The sequence below is a fragment of the Ranitomeya variabilis genome, chromosome 5 (genome assembly GCF_051348905.1).
Source record: "Ranitomeya variabilis isolate aRanVar5 chromosome 5, aRanVar5.hap1, whole genome shotgun sequence".
In the NCBI taxonomy this organism is placed as follows: domain Eukaryota; kingdom Metazoa; phylum Chordata; class Amphibia; order Anura; family Dendrobatidae; genus Ranitomeya; species Ranitomeya variabilis.
The window spans coordinates 206,681,969-206,695,569 of record NC_135236.1 but is presented as its reverse complement, the minus strand read 5'-3'; the positions used below and the strand labels follow the sequence as shown (position 1 = coordinate 206,695,569).

At 43.7% G+C, this 13,601-nt stretch overlaps 1 protein-coding gene across 3 annotated transcripts in view; it reads left to right on the top strand.

Annotated features, from left to right (window-relative positions):
• LOC143775519 (tropomodulin-2-like) overlaps positions 1-13,601 on the top strand; it is a 77,086-nt gene that overhangs the window by 50,865 nt on the left and 12,620 nt on the right. For all 3 annotated transcript variants that reach the window (XM_077263751.1, XM_077263752.1, XM_077263753.1), the window contains 3 exons: positions 9,901-10,023; positions 12,637-12,711; positions 13,125-13,255. In XM_077263751.1, coding sequence (XP_077119866.1) covers positions 9,901-10,023; positions 12,637-12,711; positions 13,125-13,255 — 329 coding nt within the window. The remainder of the gene's footprint in view (positions 1-9,900; positions 10,024-12,636; positions 12,712-13,124; positions 13,256-13,601) is intronic.

Sequence of the window (13,601 nt, the reverse complement as noted above, 5' to 3'; positions counted from 1 at the left end):
TGGTGAAACACTGATGGTAAATAGTAATACTGACCCAACACTGATGAAACTCTGATCCAAAACACTGATGAGCAACAATCCGTGTTTTTACACACGACAAATATGACGGATGTCTGAATGAGGCCCAAAAGCAGGGTTGGTATATTTTCAGCAAGGGAGGTCCATGTTATTAAAGATCCTACATTTATTTGTACTGTGCTGTACAATGGTCATTCTGCTTGTTTGTCTTTTCCGCAGTATGAGGAACATGTGGTTTTTATTATGATGCAAGAGAAGCCAAATTTTTCCCATCTGATACATTATGAAAAAGTGAGGTTGGTCAGCATCCAGATTCACTTATGTTTTTTTTGCCTTTGCTATAGGGTTAGATTCATCTGCTGGCTGGTTACATAAGCAGACAGTGCACTACTTTAACCCTTTTCAATACTTTTACTATTTCTGAACAAGATAATTTAAATGCTTTAAGGATACATCCACACGAAATGTAGATTATGTGGGAAAAAATCCATGACAAATTGGGGGCAAAATCCATTCAAGTGTGTAATCTGGTAAGAAAATTTGCAACAAAAATTAACTGCAGGTTAATATCCAGGTCACTGCATGCAGATTATATAGCAAGTTAATAAGATTTGATATAATCTAATTCAATGTGATGATGGATTTTCCTACAGCAGATTTATCCACAGTGTATCAGCCCCACGTGAACCTACCCTAAATTTCCATATAGGTCTGTTGTCTACTCAAGTGCTTTACACTGAAGACACAATCCCTAAAAGCATTCCACACATAGATTATTTTGCACATTATACTACAACTTTGCCTCCAGTGAACTTTCAGGCTACTTTGCATGTGGCTTTAAAGCTTGAATATACAGTGCTGGCACATCGGATTACTATAAATCAGGCATCATTGTTACTGTTGTAGTCAGACCTTTACATGATTTATACCACTGATATCAATAGAAAAAATTTCATTATAGATTTCTTTTAAAGGGTTTTTCCCACAATTACAATTTATCACCTATAGGAGTCCTCCATTGGAAGGAGTGATGGTTCTGCATTTTCACCATTGTTCCTATTACTGTCGGTGAGATATGGGAAAATGATATCATTTTGATATCTGATAGAATTCCCTGTCAGATGCGTGGCCCAAAAACACTTTCACCAAACTCAGCCCCCACCCTTGGCATTCCCCCAGGCCAAAAGGCAAGTCAAGTACACATTATACAATGGGACCTCTTTATCCAGGCACTTCCTTGGACAGAGCAGATCAATGTTTTTCTTTAATTAGCCCAAGCAAATAGGCCTTTGAAGCTCTCTCCAGGGGAAGGCAAAAGACCATAGACCCTATGTTTCCCAGCACCAAGTTCCGCAATTATCATAGGGGTGTGAATTCTTCTGCAGGACCAGCCAACTGGAGTCCTTTGTTTGACTCAAGCAGACATCGTGGCACTTCAGATCTCAGGCCAGCACAAGGCTCTGAGATATTGAAACTAGAAAATGACCTATAATAAAAGAATGCAATATCTCTGAGCTTAGCCGAGCACATAATCGGAATCAGCATTCCTTTCCCCACAAGCCCATTTCATACAGCCACTTCTAGAACTCTGCATTATTGAGTTATAAAGCATAGCTAGTATGAATTACATATGGTAGGCATATTTGGTCTCCCTGCACAGATAAAATCCAGCAAAATCCAGTGGCGCCACCGCCGTCTTAGTTGGACCTTTGGGCGGAAAGGTCTGAGCATCCAATGTTCTGGACAGAAAATCATACTCTCAGTTATGGGAGGAGAGAGGCTGCACAAGCCCAGGGGTGGGCGCAGCATGTGGGAGGTGGCAGCCTAGGGGATACTAGACAGCTCCTCATTTTGGACTCAGTCTTTCTACTGGCAGGAGGCCCGTTAGCTGACGCAGCCAGGGAATCTTGTAACAAAGATTTGGACCTGTGATCCATCAGCTCCTCCCTGTGGTCACATGCTACGTAACACGGTAATTGCAACCTATCTGTACCCTACCCTTGTACTACACTCTTGACTGTATACTTGCATATCTGTTCTTGTAAATATATACCTGTATATTTCTAGTGCACCTTTCGATTAAATGTAAAATGAATCTTGGGCTGCTCTTTTATCTCAATTCACGAATCGCCACATCAGCACGCTCAGTTGGTTATTATATGCTACCCGGGTTGGTTTCTCACCCGATATAAGCCTGCTGTCGGACGGGGTTTATATCGAACAAGGAACTGATGGCAGCTTACCGTACTTTGTTAGTGAGGATCCCTGACAGTGATGGCCGGGAGGTTTATACATATTTCCCCAGCCTGGACTGGTGATGTATATCCCCCCTCACTGGGAGCACCTCAATAACTCGTACCTATAAGCAAAGCCTTTCCGGCGACTATTTTCCCTCGGTGCAGTTCCCTGACTGACCTGGGGCAAGTGGTGGCGCCAGAAAGCCGATCTGTGCTGGGTTCTTCTCTCCCCTCCTCAGAGGTGAGTGAAGTCGACACACTCCTTCCCCTGTCGATCCATCACACTGTCCATGAAATCAACAGAGATGTCTGATTACAGCACTTAGTTATCTTTGTCACTCCCATAGTCAATGGAGCAGTAGTATGTATATTGGTCCATCGCTTTATTGAAACGGGTCACTCCAGAGCACTGTTCTCAGGAGTAGGGATGAGCGGACCTGTTGATTTTCAGGTTCAACCTAAGTTTAGTCCAAAGTTCGGTTTAGGTATCAGGACTGTACCCAAACTTGAACCTGAATCCGAACCCCATAAAAATGAATGGGGACCCAAAGTTTGGTGCTGGAAAATCTCTCACTCTGTCTTCTCTGTAAACTCCTGAATTTAAAAAAACGGACTTCCGGTAGAAGTCTCTGTTCAGAGTTCAGCACCTAGTGTCCGGTACAAACCCTGACGTTTACAGTTCAGGTTCGCTCATCTCTACTCAAAAGTAGCTGGGTTGCCAGCAGTTGAACCACCAGCAATCAGCAACTTATCAACTATCCATTATTTTGGGAAGCCAACCCTTTTAAAAATAGCTGAATAAGATATATATTGTGTAGAGGGACTTAATTTCTTTTCACAAATATTATTTATATTGTGTGTTTAAATTAATTTGCCAATGCTTTGTGTAAACTCAGTACACCCTCCCTAATATTCTGTCTGGCTCTGAAATCCCGCACCGGCGTTGTGCGTCATGATGGGGTGGCGCGTGCACAGTACTGTCTAGTGTGTAGATGTCATTGAGGCCGATGTCCACAGCGTTTGGGCAGGGTTTGTTCATGTCAGCCAAAGCCCTTACCTGGCTTAGGATCACTCTCAGAGCACGTGTGACCCCATTTCAAATATTTGTCTCACCAATGGTCAATCTTTCTGTGACTATACGCTGGTTTTAGTTTTGTAGGGAAAAATATGAAGACAGTTTGCAGATTGCTTTTTAGCTGTTCTGTATTATTCCCAGAAATTTTCTGTGGTGTTTTGCCATTTCCTGTCTCATTTTCAGTTTGTGAGCTGCAAAGCCTCAAGATAGGAGGTCTCATGATTAGTTTATGGTTTTTAGCTGTAAGTTTGCTTAAAGACACAGAATTGTAATGATAAATTAATCCATTAAAATCCAATGGAGATCCATGAAGAAACAGCCTTATCTGTCTGTATAAAATGTTTGTAAAACATCAATGGGAAGAACTCGGTCTTGCTCCTATGTGCTTAACTGCAAGTGAAAGCTATTAGACTATTGTGGAAAAAGGGAATAAAGGCTAAACAGCAGCACTAAACCTCAAATCAGCATGTAATAGGGATTATTCTGGTCAGTCGTTACTTATATTAGTTACGGTATATTCAAATGAGGGGACAATACTGTAATATTGCAATTAATGATCTGCTAAGAAGCCCATTCGGGAGGTCCTTGGTTGCATTGACACCCTGCATTGTGGGGGGCATGGACGGGCATTTGAAAGGACATCCCTCCCCAAATATTGAACTTTTTAAATGCTGCTGTCAAAATGAACAGTTGCATTTAAGCTGTTAAAATTCTGCGATTGGACCCAACTGGAGCTGATCGGTAGACTGGAAGGCCACTATATAACAAAGCTCCTGAGCTCACTCAATACATGTTATGTGTACATCCATCGTGCATGTATGGCAGATGTCACCAATGGAAAGGGTTTGCTTGGTGCTGACACTGGCCCTTCTTAGAACAACTCATAACCTTTTGCCATCCATGTACCTTTTCAACCAAGGTTAGGTAAACCAGGGAGGCATGGGCGGTATATATGTAGGGGTCCTCGGTATTTTGTAACCTTTTAGTAGATTATATTAAGACGTTGAGGAAGGATAGACTCTCAGTAGAATATATTATTAGAGATAGGAGGCAACTAACATGGACCACAGGAACCCTGGCCAGTTGTGTCTCCTGGCTTTATATGGTTAATAAGCCCTTTACAAATATCGTTAAGATTTTGGTGCTATAACTATAGCTGCCTTCATGCACGGAGATTGAATCCTTTGGTGGTCCCATCTAGCGGGATTCAGCTTGCACAGCTAAATAAATATATGTCTCTTGGCGCTGTATCCTGCTACAATCCTATAGCTGGCAATAACGTAATGGAGATTTGCAAAAACAGGATCTCCACTTTGATTACTTCCAGATACAAATTATATCCACAAAGCTCGCAGGAGCGTTCTACAAACACAGGAACGGATTCTTCTTTTTCATCTTGTTTACTTTGATCGTGTTGGTAAAATGCTTGACACTCACTACAAATCTGTTCTCTTAGGCTACTTTCACACTGGCGTTAACTGCATTACGTCGCAATGCGTCATTTTGCCGAAAAAACGCATCCTGCAAAAGTGCTTGCAGGATGCGTTTTTTCTGCATTGACTAACATTAGCGACGCATTTGCGACGCAATGACACACGTCGCAACCGTCGTGCGATGGTTGCGCTGTGCTGTGCCGGACCGTCGGGAGCAAAAAACGTTACATGTAACGTTTTTTGCTCCCAACGGTCCGCTTTTTCCGACCGCGCATGCGCGGCCGGGACTCCGCCCCCACCTCCCCGCACTTCCCCGCACCTCACAATGGGGCAGCGGATGCGCTGGAAAAATGCATCCGCTGCCCCCGTTGTGCGGCGGAGACAACGCTAGCGTCGGGGACCTCGGCCCGACGCACTGCAATGGGCCGAGCCCGACGCTAGTGTGAAAGTAGCCTTACAAGTTGCCTAATTTCAGATGTTTGACATTTGTTAGCGAAACTGTAACAAGACTGACGTGGAAAGTCAGGGTATTTTTTGGGAACGGGGATATTGGCGAGAAGATACATTCCTATTACTGCATTGTATTTACAGTGTGTAGTCATTCATGTAATAAGGCTCTGTTCACATGCGCGGTAGTCCTTTCTGTCTTTGGAACCGTTTCGGACCCATGCATGGGAACATGTCATGAAATGTCTTCCGCTTGTCTCTTTTCCAGCTGCTCTTTGTGTTTAAGTCAGAACAAAAAATGTAGTTTACACTTTTTGTCCGGCCAAAAAAAAAAAGAATAGTAATTGGGTCCGTTTTGCAACATTGAAGCCTATGGGAAACAAGTCACAACTGTTATGTCAACCATTAACAGATCCATTTTAAAGTACAAACATTACAAATTGCGCAAATGTAAATCAAAGTGTCCATATTTCTACTGACCCTTTCCTTTTTTTTCAATATATAAAACGTTTTCTGCCTCGGTCGCCTTTTTATTGTGAATGGGTCTGTTGAGGTTTCCTCTACAATCCTGTTTTTTTAATTATTCCAATTGAAACCCCAGTGCAGCGGACAGCAGTGGATGTGCGTGAACCGAGCCTACTGTAAGGATTTGAGGTTGGACCTGCTGAGATAAATTGCCATCAGCAGTGTGTATTCTGGTGATGTCCTGCCAAAGCTGGAAGTATTATTCTGTGCAGCGGCCTACTGTATTGGCTACAGCAATGATAATACCCAGTCAATGTCAAATTGTTCAGACATTTTCAGGGGGAACAATAGAGGAACAGCACAGAGTTTATTATTACTATTAGCAAAGATCCTGACAACTGACTCACACTGATCACCGATTCTAACAACGTCCCCACTTACTATAGTGATAAAACCCCTATAACCTGCAATGGGAACAAACTACAATATTCTGCAAGTTGTGACCTTATGAAAACAGTCGGCACATTCCTGAAGTGCCTGGAAGCAGAGGTCATTTTCTCTATGCCCTTTTTTTGTAATTACACAGTACTCCCAAATTACATAATTAGTTGAATTGCTCACTCTTTACTGGTGTAGGATCCATGACAAGCGGCCCCAGGGTGAGGTCATTTTTACTTTATACATTACACCTGCTAAACATGACATCCAATCTCTTCATATCTGTGTAAAGGTAGTCCTGATCTGTTAATCACATCTGGCCATCAGGATAACACCAGATTTGGTTATACATATGTGACTCATACAAACACAGTATATACACAAACATGAGGACTAACAGAGTGACCTCATAAACAGTGCCAGCTGAGTGCTCCACATAAGCGATAACGGTACCTTAGTGTTCCACATAGATGATAATGCCAGGTGAGTGCTCCACATAGACTATAATGCCAGCTGAGTGCTCCAGGTAAACGATAATGCCAGCTGAGTGCTCCACGTAAACGATAACGCCAGCTGAGTGCTCCACATAGATGATAATGCCAGGTGAGTGCTCCACATAGACTATAATGCCAGCTGAGTGCTCCAGATGCCAGCTGAGTGCTCCACGTAAACGATAACGCCAGCTGAGTGCTCCACATAAATGTTAATGCCAGCTGAGTGCTCCACGTACACGATAGTGCCAGCTGAGTGCTCCACGTACATGATCGTTCCAGCTGAGTGCTCCACATACACGATAGTACCAGAAGAATAGTTCAAGTACACAATAGTGACTACTGAGGGCTGCATGTACACAATAGTACCAAGCTGAGTGCTCCACGTTCACAATAGTGCCAGCTGAATAGTTCAAGTATGCGATAGTGTCTTCTGAGTGCTGCACATACACAGTAGTGCCTGCTGAGTGCTGCATGTACATGATAGTGCCAGATGAATTGTTCAAGTACATAATAGTGTCTGCTGGGGGCTGCATGTACACAAAAGTGATAGCTGAGTGCTGCATGTACTGTACATGATGGTTCCAGCTGAGTGCTGCATGTACACGATAATACCAAGCAGAGTGCTCCACATACACGATAGTGCCAGCTGAGTGCTCCATGTACACGATAGTGATAGCTGAGTGCTCCACGTAAACGATAGTGCTAACTGAGTGCTCCACGTTCACAATAGTGCTAGCTGAGTGCTCCACGTTCACGATAGTAATAGCTGAGTGCTCCACGTTCCACGTTATACATAAGTGACAGAACACAATGCCGGTTTCATCTTTAGTAGCACCTGCTATAAGCTGACCCCAGCCCTACATCTCGCCTACGCTCTAGTCATTCTGGAGCTTTTTCTTGCCATAGTATTTTCTGTTCAGTCCTGCTAACACAAAGGGTGTGTGCAGTTATCGCCCAGGACAAAAATGTTCCATTTTATTTATTAAGTTCTTGAGTTTTAACACATTCTCTACTTGACATTGAAATCCAATCCTCAGTGTCTGTAAACATCGCGCCTGCATTTCTCAGTGCCATAGAGTTTACTTGTTAGAATTACATAACAGGGCACAGAGGAAAGTCATACTGACCAGAGACTGATCACACATGACTGTTGGCAGATGAAATATTCTCCCGTGACTGTGTCTAGTAGGGTACAGGCCAAATTTCTGTATGATGAAAAGTGAAGAAAATGTCCAGCTTCACCGAATCCGTGAAAAAAAGTTTTCTTTAATAACAAACTTAAACATGGAGGATACAAGCTTCAGCACAAACCATATGGGTAAGAATCTCAACGCGTTTCTGGAGACTATGCTCCCTTAATCATGACAATCATGGCTTATGCATCACGGGTGAGCTGGTTTATATTCCTTCTTTCAAAATGATGAAAAGTGGTCAAATGTCTCATAAACATCATGGACAAGGGCGTAACCGCGTGTATTTAAGTGAGTTCATGCAGAGGGTATGCTATTTTGTAATTTAATGAGATTTTATATCTTAAAGAGGTTGTTTACCTCAACAGTTTAGAAAAAAAAAAGAAGCTCCGAACAGCATAAAAAAAATTCCCACACCTGCTGCTCCTGCTCCAATACTCCCTGAGTCTTCGTTGGCCTCTACTTCTTAGTTGTGCTTGATTACCAGTGATTGACTGTGTGCAGTCACAGTTCCCTGTGTTGGGATGTCTACATTGTTATCTGAAGTACAGTAAATCCTGGCAGTTAACATGTGCTTGCTCAGGGGGCAGAATAGTGCACCAAGGGAGGTGGCAAGACATGCAAGAATCGGGGTGGAACAGTGCACTGAGGGAGGTGGCAAGGCATGCAAGAATTGGGGGGTGGAACAGTGCACTATGGGAGGTGGCAAGGCATGCAAGAATCGGGGGGTGGAACAGTGCACTGAGGGAGGTGGCAAGGCATGCAAGAATCGGGGTGGAACAGTGCACTGTGGGAGGTGGCAAGGCATGCAAGAATCGGGGGGTGGAACAGTGCACTGAGGGAGGTGGCAAGGCATGCAAGAATCGGGGGTGGAACAGCGCACTGACGGAGGTGGCAAGGCATGCAAGAATCGGGGTGGAACAGTGCAGTGAGGGAGGTGGCAAGGCATGCAAAAATCAGGGAGCAGAGAAGCACACTAAGGGAGGTGGCAAGGCATGCAAAAATCAGGTTGCTGAACAGTGCACTGAGGGAGGCAGCAAGGCATGCAAAAATCAGGGAGCAGAGAAGCACACTAGGGGAGGTGGCAAGGCATGCAAAAATCGGGGAGGAACAGTGCACTGAGGGAGGTGGCAAGGCATGCAAGAATCAGGGGGTGGAACAGTGCACTGAGGGAGGTGGCAAGGCATGCAAAAATCAGGTTGCTGAACAGTGCACTGAGGGAGGCAGCAAGGCATGCAAAAATCAGGGAGCAGAGAAGCACACTAGGGGAGGTGGCAAGGCATGCAAAAATCGGGGAGGAACAGTGCACTGAGGGAGATGGCAAGGCATGCAAAAATCAGGGGGCAGAGAAGCACACTGGGGAGGTGGCAAGGCATGCAAAATTTGGGGCGGAACAGTGCACTGAGGGAGGTGGCAAGGCATGCAAAAATCAGGGAGCAGAGAAGCACACTAAGGGAGGTGGCAAGGCATGCAAAAATCAGGGGGCGGAACAGTGCACTGAGGGATGGCAAGGCATGCAAAAATTAGGGGGCGGAACAATGCACTGAGGGATGGCAAGGCATGCAAAAATTAGGGGGCGGAACAATGCACTGAGGGATGGCAAGGCATGCACAAATCAGGGGGTGGAACAGTGCACTGAGACTACGCCTTAATTTGAATATTGGAGCTTTACAGTCCCTGTATTTGGACTGTAGTTAGATAACCTTTAAATTCCCTGTGCACATGTGTGACCTTGGAAAAGACCTAAGGAATGTTTTGTTACAGAGTCCGTATTACAGATATACCTGCCCTTATATATGTTTATTGAAGTTTTATTGAATGTTCAAAAAGTTAGTAATTATGATGAAAGTATCATGAGTGAGACAAATACAGTGATACATAAGGGAACATTAGGATGCCAAATATGAAAAATGCAGCTACCGGTTCTAAGCGGTGACCATCAGTGAGACACAGAGTACCTTTTATTTCTAAAACTTACATTTGTCTTTCTATCTATGTACTCTGTATACTATGGCTTCAATTTATTGCAAGACGATGCAATTTGCTTCATGTGAGTGCTAGGAAGTGCAAAACTGAATTCCATATTATTTTGTCTTCCTGCAGGTAAGGTATTTATTCCCAAGCATATGCCCCTGGAGCGGGAGCCAGAGGAGCAGGTAACCTTGGAGCCTGAACTGGAAGAAGCTCTTGCAAGTGCCACAGACACAGAACTGAGTGACCTTGCGAGTAAGTTGCAGAAATAACTGCATATAAACAAATGTCTGTACCGGTGTACGGTCTATTATAGTTTACCTTTTCTCGCTAACGAAGCACTGGAGAGGTGTTATTATGTGCTTTAATTAAAGGCTGTCAATAGTGCATATCCTGTCTGTCATGAAGATAAGCCTGGGAGCTGCAATGTTACAGAAGATTGGGCATGTGGACAATCAAAGGCAAAATTATGTAATAGAGCTGAGCAAAGAGATTTGTGCTGCCCTGGTCCACCATACAGTCTGGTCCTACATGGCAGCTAAACCAGGACAGTGTTCACTTATGCATCTGGCATCCTGGGCACCTCTGGTGTTTGCAATCATGGAGTCATGTGAGACCTATTCAGTAAGCTTCATGCATCATCATGACATCAAGGGGCTATAAAGCCCCCGTCACACTAAGCGAGGTCGCTAGCGAGATCGCTGCTGAGTCACAAGTTTTGTGACGCAACAGCGACCTCAGTAGCGATCTCGCTATGTGTGACACGTAGCAGCGACCAGGCCCCTGCTGTGAGATCGCTGGTGGTGTCGGAATGGCCTGGACCTTTTTTTGATCATTGAGGTCCCGCTGGGTAGCACACATCGCTGTGTTTGACACCTTACCAACGACCTCGTTGACTACAACGTCACACAGGACGTCCCTCATCGAGGTCTGAATCGTCATAATTAGGGTTGAGCGACCTTGACTTTTTTAGGGTCGAGTCATGTTTCGTGAAACCCGACTGTTGGAAAAGTCGAGTCTGGCGAAATCGGCCGATTACAGCGCAAAGTCGAGGATCGGCCAGAACACGAAACCCTATGCACGTCAATGGGGATTTCTTCTTCTTCTTCTTCTCCTTCTCCTTCTCTCTCTCGCAATAAAATGATGGGCGTGCACGCCCTAACCCCTATGTCATCACTCTGCCCACGCTCCTTCATTGGCTGAAAAAATGGCGCTAAACGCGTCATACGAAACGCGACTTTGGCGCCAAGATCGCGTACCGCATGGCCGACCCCACACAGGGATCGGGTCGGGTTTCATGAGACGCCGACTTTACCAAAAGTCGGCGACTTATGAAAATGAACGATCCGTTTCGCTCAACCCTAGTCATAATAGCTGCCATGTGACAGGGTCACAACGACCAACGACATCGTTGTACAGGTCGCTACAGGTCGCCGCATCGCTGCTGCGTCGTTGGGAAGATCTCACTGTTTCACATCTCACCAGCGACCTCATAGCGACGCAGCAACGATCCCTGACAGGTCGTATCATTGTCGGGATCGCTTTAGCGTCGCTAAGTGTGACGGGGCCTTAGAGGCGCTGAGGATATCGGCTGCAAAAGCCTCATGTGTCATGCAGAACGTGTGCATGATCATTATTTCTTGGTGACTAAAGAATTGGGAAATGGTGATCAAATGTGGTCTAGTAACCAGTGTCCAAATCAAACAAGGTGTACTTGAGAGCTAATATTATTCAATCTGATGTTTTCTGGTCAGTAATGTCATTTGGGACATATGCAGCTGTTCATATAGTGATGCTCATAGAGATAAAGGGAATCTGTCAGCAGGGTCAACCCTTTTAGCATCTATATGGGCATGTTGGTCATAGGAAGCTGAATAAAATGATACCTTGATATCTGCAATCCGATGTCTTATTCTAGAGAAATCCAAGTTTTATTAATATGCAAAGCAGCTGTTAAACGGAATCTGTCAGCAGGCTTTTGCTACCTCTTCTGAGAACAGCATAATGCAGGCAAAGAGAAGCTGAATCCAACGATGTATCACTTAGGTTACTGGGTACAACACCTCTGACACAATCAGCGGCTTAGTTGCCAGACTAGTGTAGTCCGGCAATGTTAATCTCTTAGTGATAAATCCTTCACAGTTAGTAAACAACAGCACATACTTTGACAAGTGACACAGCCTTCAGGTTACATACAAAAGACCTGCTGACAGATTTTCTTTAAGATCTATAGGACAGACACTGATCTTCCTGACAATCTGCCTCCAGAGTATATTTTACATGAATGGGAGAGTTACCAGTGTGAAACATGTAGATCAGGAGGGCAGACTGTCAGCCATTACATGTCTCACACTGGTATCTTCCCCTTTCATTTAAAACAAGCTCTGGAGGCAGATTCTCAGTAAGATCAGGGTCCGGCACATCGTTCTGAACAGCTCATTTACATGTAAGACAAACATAGTTTTCTCTGGAATAAGACATTGGACCGCAGATATCTATGTATCATTTTATTCAGCTTCCTATGACCTACATGCCCATACAGGCGACTTAGGAGGGCTGATCCTACTAACAGGTTCACTTTAACCTGTACTGCACTATTAAGATATAGGAAATTGTTCTTCAGCAATTTCTTAGTAATGTTTTCTTAAAATAGCAAGTTATGACAAATATGAAGCAAAACAAAAAATCTATTATGTATTACTGGTGGAACATGTTGAAGAAGAAATTCCTTCATTCTAAACAACGTCATGTGGGTTGCGCTAATCGGACATAATAAACCTATGTATGCAGGCTTTTTCTTGTGCTAGCTTGCTCAATTACAACACCGCGGTCTTATGTCATATCTGCATTCTGCTCTCCGTTTTTCAGCCGTCTTAGGAGTGCAGCATTTTTCTAGCAGACCACAGAGAAATGAAGATGGATCAGATAGACCCGAACTAAGAAGTAAGAATATAAAATGTAGTGTACAAGCCCTCGATTATCAGACAGGAAGCTGGAGAATTACTCCTTTCCAACACTGATGTTAGACAGGACACCTGATCTATGTGGGGGTTTTATTTAGACCATATAAATTAAGTAAAAAAAAATAAATACATTTTCCATGTTGATCAAATTGGCTTATTAAGTTTGGGTAAAGACTGTGCCATAGCATGATTATATATATGCAAAAACCACATACAGTCAACTACATGTTTTGTAACGGTTGGAAAACTGCACAGTGTGGACTTAGTCTTAACGTTCATCGCTTCCTACAAGTTCCCAACCGCTAAATGTCATATATCAGGTGATATGATTGGTTCCAGTCGGGACATAAGCTAACCTGCCCATCTGTTTCCATTAATGACCTTCCATTGAAGATGTTGTGAAGGCTGAGAAGGTAAAACCTACTTTTGAAGATCCCCCAAACCCAACTAATGTGGAAGATGCTTTACAGAGGATAAAAGCTAATGATCCTTTCCTTGTTGATGTCAACCTGAACAACATTAAGGTTTGTCTTCATAACCCAAGATAAATGTGTGAATTTTAAGAATTTAATATACGATAATAAGATCCCCCCTTATTGCAGCAGTACAGTGTTACATGTATTCATGAATCAGCAGACATGAGATGGAAACTAGCTAGAAGCCTCTAGGGATTCACATGCTCCCATTTTATCATGCTCCAATACGAAAACTGAAGCTTTATTTTCTTTTAAGCTCAGAAGTTTGTGACTTAGAGCTGTCCTGTTTTTAGTTTTCTGAATTGGCTCTATTAAAAGGAATCTGTCAACAGATTTTTGCTATGTAATATGAGAGCATTATGATGTAGGGGCAGAGAGACTGATTCCAGTAATC